At 36.3% G+C, this 5647-nt stretch overlaps 1 protein-coding gene across 1 annotated transcript in view; it reads left to right on the top strand.

The window, feature by feature from the left end:
* The window catches only part of LOC144224261 (uncharacterized), a gene marked incomplete at its 3' end in the record, with an annotated part of 24820 nt that overhangs the window by 4967 nt on the left and 14206 nt on the right, over positions 1-5647 (top strand). The window contains 4 exon segments of the mRNA XM_077755163.1: positions 3841-3893; positions 4457-4616; positions 4949-5196; positions 5572-5645. Of these exon segments, the coding sequence (XP_077611289.1) occupies positions 3841-3893; positions 4457-4616; positions 4949-5196; positions 5572-5645 (535 nt within the window).

Genomic DNA, 5647 nt, shown 5'->3' with positions numbered 1-5647 from the left:
GTTCTGAGAACTGTTTCTTTTCCCTTGAAAACAATGTGTGTTCTGTTGTTTTTGGATGGAATACTGTATATATTTATATATATTAAGTCATGCTGATCCAGTGCATCATCCAAAGCCATTGTTTCCTTGCTGATTTTCTGTCTGGGTGATCTGTCTTTTGATAATTGGGCTAATAAAGCCCTCTACTTTCATTGTGTTAGCATTAATTCTTTCCTTTGTGTCTGCAGGTAGTTTCCTAATATTTCACTGCTCCCATCTTCTTAGTCTCTTCTTAGGCTTTGTCTTAAAGTGCATTTTGTCTAATATAGTATTCCAACCCCAGTTCCCTTTGCTTCCATTTGCATTGTGAGTATTTTTCCATCACTTCGTATTATTATTTTAATTTTTATTTTTGAGAGACAAAGACAGAATGCAAGCAGGGGAGGAACAGTGAGGGAGGGAGATGGCAGAATCCAAAGAAGGTTCCAGGCTTTGAGCTGTCAGCACAGATCCTAATGTGGGGCTGAACTCACAAACTCTTGACCTGGGCCAAAGTCAGATGCTTAACCAACTTCATCACTTTATTTTAGATCTGCATGTGTCTTTAGGTCTGAAGTGAGTCTCCTTTAGGCAGCGTATAGATTGGTCTTGTGTTTTATCCGTTCAGTCTGATTTGTATTGAAGTGTTTAATCCATTTACATTCAAAGCAATTATTGATAGGTATGTACATTTTGCCATGATTTTTAGAATTTGTTTTTGTAGTTCTACTCCATTCCTTCTCTTGGTCTTCTTCCCTGTGGTTTAATGGCTTACTTTAGTGATATACTTGGGTTCCATTCTCTTTATTCTTTATTATTTAGTTTTTATTATTTTCATATCTATTACTGGTTCTTGATTTATTTTTATCATTATGTCTGTATACATGTCTTCTCCAATAGTAGTGTATACTAAGTTCATGGTAGCTAAGGTTTGAACCCATTCTAAAAGCATTAAAGTTTTACTCCTCACTGTATTTTATATACATATGGTGTCATATATTACATCTTTTTATTCTGTGAATCATTTATTTATTTATTTAGATAGATAGCAAGTGCATGTGTGCATGAGAGGGCAGAAGGAGATAGAGTATCCCAAGCACACTCTATGCTTGGTGTGGACCCCAATATAGGGCTCAGTCCCACAATGCTTGTATCATAATCTGAACCAAAATCAAGAGTTGCATGCTTAACTGATTGAACCACCCAGATGATCCCACCTTTGACTGATTTTTATAGATATAATTAATTTTATTGCATTTGTGCTTTAACCTCCATGGTGGTTGTATATATGATTAATCTACTACTTTTATTATATTAGTGTTTATCTGTGAATTTTTTTCCTTCCATAATAAGAAATTGTTATGAAAATAAGAAAACTGTTGATTATAGCTTTTTCTTTCCATTGAAATAATTTGCTCTAAGGTTTCTCATAAGGCTTGTTTAGTGGTGATGAAGTTCTTTAACTATTGTTTGTCTGGGAAACTTGTTATCTCCTCTTCTATTCTGAATAACAGACTTACTGGATAGACTATTCTTGACAGCAGATTTTTTTCCTGTTCAGCACTTTAAATATATAATGCCAATCCCCCTGGCTTGCCAGCTTTCTGTTGAAAAATCTCCTGCCGGCCTTATGGGTTTTTTCTTTTAAGTTAATGACTCCTTTTGCCTTGCTTCTCACAAGATTTTTTTAACTATATTTTGCAAGTTTAATTACAATGTGTCTTGGTGTGGTTTTATTGATTTTGATGGGAGTTCTCTGTGTCTCCTACATTTGGGTGTCTGTTTTCTTGCCCAGATAATGGAAGTTTTCAGCTCATATTTATTCATATAAATTTTCTGCCATCTTTTCTTTCTTCTTCTTCTTGGATGCTTATAATGTTAATTTATCATGTCTCCTGATGTCACAGAGTTCTATTAACCGACTCTCATTTTATATTACTCTTTTTTTTCCTTTTTGCTGTGCAACTTGATTACTTCCTACTACTCTATATTTGAGCTCACTCATCTAATTTCAGGTGCTGAGTTTGTCATCTCTAACTTGTCCTTTTTATGTTCTTTTCCCCTTAATCTCTCTGTTAAGAGTCTCACTGATATCTTCTCCCTTTTTTTTTAATCTAATGAGCATCTTTTATAACCATTACTTTAAGTATCCAGCATATTAGTTAGATCCGTTTCATTTAACTCTTTTCCTGTGGTTTTGTCCCACCAAATCTGGGACATATTCCTTTGTCTCTTGTTATCTAACCCTCTGTGTTTGTATGTATTAGGGAGGTCAGGTACACCTCCCAGTCTTGAAAGTTGTGGTCTTATAAAGAAAGAAATCTCATATTTCTCTGCAGTGCAGTGCCACCTGTGGGTGTCTCCGGTATATTGCTGCATTTGCTCTATCATTGTGGCTGAGGATTATATACTTTCACTTCAGTTGGCTGCAGTGTTCCCCTCCCCCCACTTTATTTATTGTTGATGCACTGGGCAGGGTTTGATCCCTGTGCTGTTAAGGAGTGGTCTAGGGCCAGTGTGGACTTGTAGTTGGGTCATACCAGATGCCTGCCTCTTAGCGCATTTGCTGGGCTACAGTCATTCAAGTTTGTATGGTGTTATACAACCACCACGTATGGTTATGTTCCCATTACCATATTGCAGGATTCAGTTTGGAGTGGCACCAGTCCCTCCTTGGACTGCCTGCCTGCAGGATGTGTTAGGGTGGAAGCTACTTTATATGGATACTTCTTGAGTGGGGCAAGTTGAAGGGAGTAGATCTACAGGAGCATATAGGAGCAGGGCAGGCAGTATTCACAAGCTAGATGGAAAGAGTTTGTATTGATTCCCACATGTGTCCAGGAACCTAGACTCAGGTCTGAGAGAACTGGCACACATACCAGCTCTTTTATCCTTGGAGAAATATCTTAAATACCTACCCCTGCATCATTTGTTCTGAGGTTAGTAAATGCGTTCTTCTTCACGTGGACTATGGTAGCTTTTCAAATGACTGCTGTTATGCGGTGTCTCAGGAGGGTTGCTTAGCATGCTATCTCTTTAAGGGCAGAGACTCAGTTTCCTTTTGCAGTCTGGCTCTCCAAGCATTAAAATAGCTAATTTTTAAAGTACTGGTATCCCATGACACCTATCATATGAAATCTACATTTATTTATATGTAGTTGAGTTTATATATTCTTTCCAATTTAGCAGAAACTAATATTAATTAATATAATCCTCCAATGAATTCGAAACTCAATGAAGGCCAAGACTTCTTTTCCTCAGGTTTATGTGTTCATCATATGGGAGATTAGGTGAACATTAATTGAATTGTTGTCCTTTGTCCTAGATTGTCATCAGAGAAAAGTGTATGTAGCTCTTGAGAGAATTTTCTAGAATTCTAATTTCTATCATTTTCTGTACTGATCTATAAGTTATTTTAAATTGGTATTGATCAGTATATCATAAGCTTGTTTCTGTGTTAGGTCGTATAGGTCTAATTTTTTAAAAAAGTAAATGTGGCAGGTTAATAAAGCTAAATGATAATGCCAAATAAATTATATTCTTTACAAAGTGTGGGATGACATACATATTCATTGACCCACTCCAGAAATGAAAGTTAATACTGAGCTAAATAAAAATTTGCTTTAATTTTTAAATCACATTTAATTTGGATAAATTTGTAATGTGTACCATTTTCAGTTGGCTTATCATAATAGAAGAGGGCAGTTATCTCATAAGTAGCTGTTATGATGTCAGACATTATGCTGTAGTTTAAATCTCAACCTTGGCAACTACTTAACTAGAACCCTATCTTAAATTCACAGCTACTTGAGAAAACTTGAGATCTACATTTTGCTTCTTCCACTTTGGGGGATTGTTTTTTCACTGCTGTGGTGGTAAGTTACAGATCATTGGGATTTTTTTCCCTTTCTTCTTGTTTATCTTAGTCCTGAGGAAGATTTTGTTGTTTTTGTTTTTCCTTAACCTTTTAAGATAATCTTATTTTTCTTCTTGATGTTCATCTCATTGCCTATTTCTTATCCATGCTTCTCTTTTACCTAATCTTAATATTTCCCAGGTTTTTTTAAAAAATATTTTTATTTATTTCTAGGAGAGAGAGAGAGACAGCATGACCAGGGGAGGGTCAGAGAGACAGAGAGATACAGACTCTGAAATAGGCTCCAGGCTCTGAGCTGGCAGTCAGCACAGAGCCCGACGCGGGGCTCGAACCCACGAACCGCGAGATCATGACCCAAGCGAAAGTCGGACGCTTAACCGACTAAGCCACCCAGGCGCCCCTCCCAGGGTTTTTTAAATCCTTATTCATTCTTCTCTATCTTCTCCTCTTTCCTGAAATCTTCAACAACAAGAAGTAGGATGGCAGATGTCATTAATCATTCAATTAGATGTTGTTTTTCATGTTATATTTACCTCTTCCCCTCCCTATCTGACCTTTTAGTACCCAATTCTCAAAAGCAGTGATTAAGCTCATTGACCCCAATGACTGTCCCATCAGCGTCGAAGAGCATCACCTGGCTAGTGTCTATGGCTGAAACCTGCCAGGACATTATTCTGAGTCGATGGTGGATCCTCTCCACAACTAGCTGTCTGAGTAAACTGTAAGTATAGCTAGAGTCATGAGAAAGGATTCATCATGCTGTATTGTTTCTTCATAATTAATTGTATTTGCATTCAATTTTGATGCATTCAAGGGACTTTTGTCTTAGAAAATATTGTATTAAAATGACACTTGAAATTCTAAAAGTCATATTCTATTCAGTGTGTAATATACAGGATCATTTTACAGGGATATAAGTAGACATTTGTTGGATTACTTTGCTAAGTAAGTAAAAGCTTTATATTAATAAACATTTCAGCTTAAATGGAAGTTTAATGAAATGCTTTTCTCAGTCTAATTTCATTATGCTGTTTTTCACTTCTGTTCCTTTAGGAAACATTTGCACTCTGACATTTCAAGAGTCATTGACCAGGAAGATATATTACTTGGCCATAAAATATGCCTGCACCCCAGTTTTGATCCACACATTGGAACAGATCCAGTCAAAGGAGACATAGGGGTGTTCCTCCTACAGTACCCTATCAGACAGGAAGAAATACCACTTTATCACACTTATAACATCTTCTGGAAGAGCTGTTATAACTGCCAGTACAGACACTGCAGTGTATACCAATATCAGAGTAAGTCAAAAGAGTCATGTTCTGCCGTATCATAAGTGTAGCTCAGAGAAATTATATACAGGAAGCAAATCAAAATCATGGGGAAAAATAACTTTAAAAAATCTTATAAATAATTAAATCCATTTTACTCCACTTAATGGGGATTCAAGGAGGCAAAGAGACAATATCCTGGCTTATAATTATTCTATATTCTATTAGTTAAGAGAGATTCAGTAACAGCTAAAATATCCAAGAGAATATGAGATGCAATGTATATGAGATAGGATGGAAGAAAAGGAGAAATCATAATATCTCAGTAATTCTGTGAGATTCTAATAATGTCATGGTAATATAATTACTCATGTCTCCTAATCCTTCCCATCTTTATTCTCTCAGACCACAAGAACTTTGGAACCAGTATCAAGAAGCTGTCTGTTAAGCTGCTGGACCTCTCATTTTGCCACCTTCAAGA

The sequence above is a fragment of the Crocuta crocuta genome, unplaced genomic scaffold (genome assembly GCF_008692635.1).
Source record: "Crocuta crocuta isolate KB4526 unplaced genomic scaffold, BGI_CrCroc_1.0 scaffold1610, whole genome shotgun sequence".
NCBI classification, from domain to species: domain Eukaryota; kingdom Metazoa; phylum Chordata; class Mammalia; order Carnivora; family Hyaenidae; genus Crocuta; species Crocuta crocuta.
This window is presented reverse-complemented; position numbering and strand designations above follow the sequence as displayed.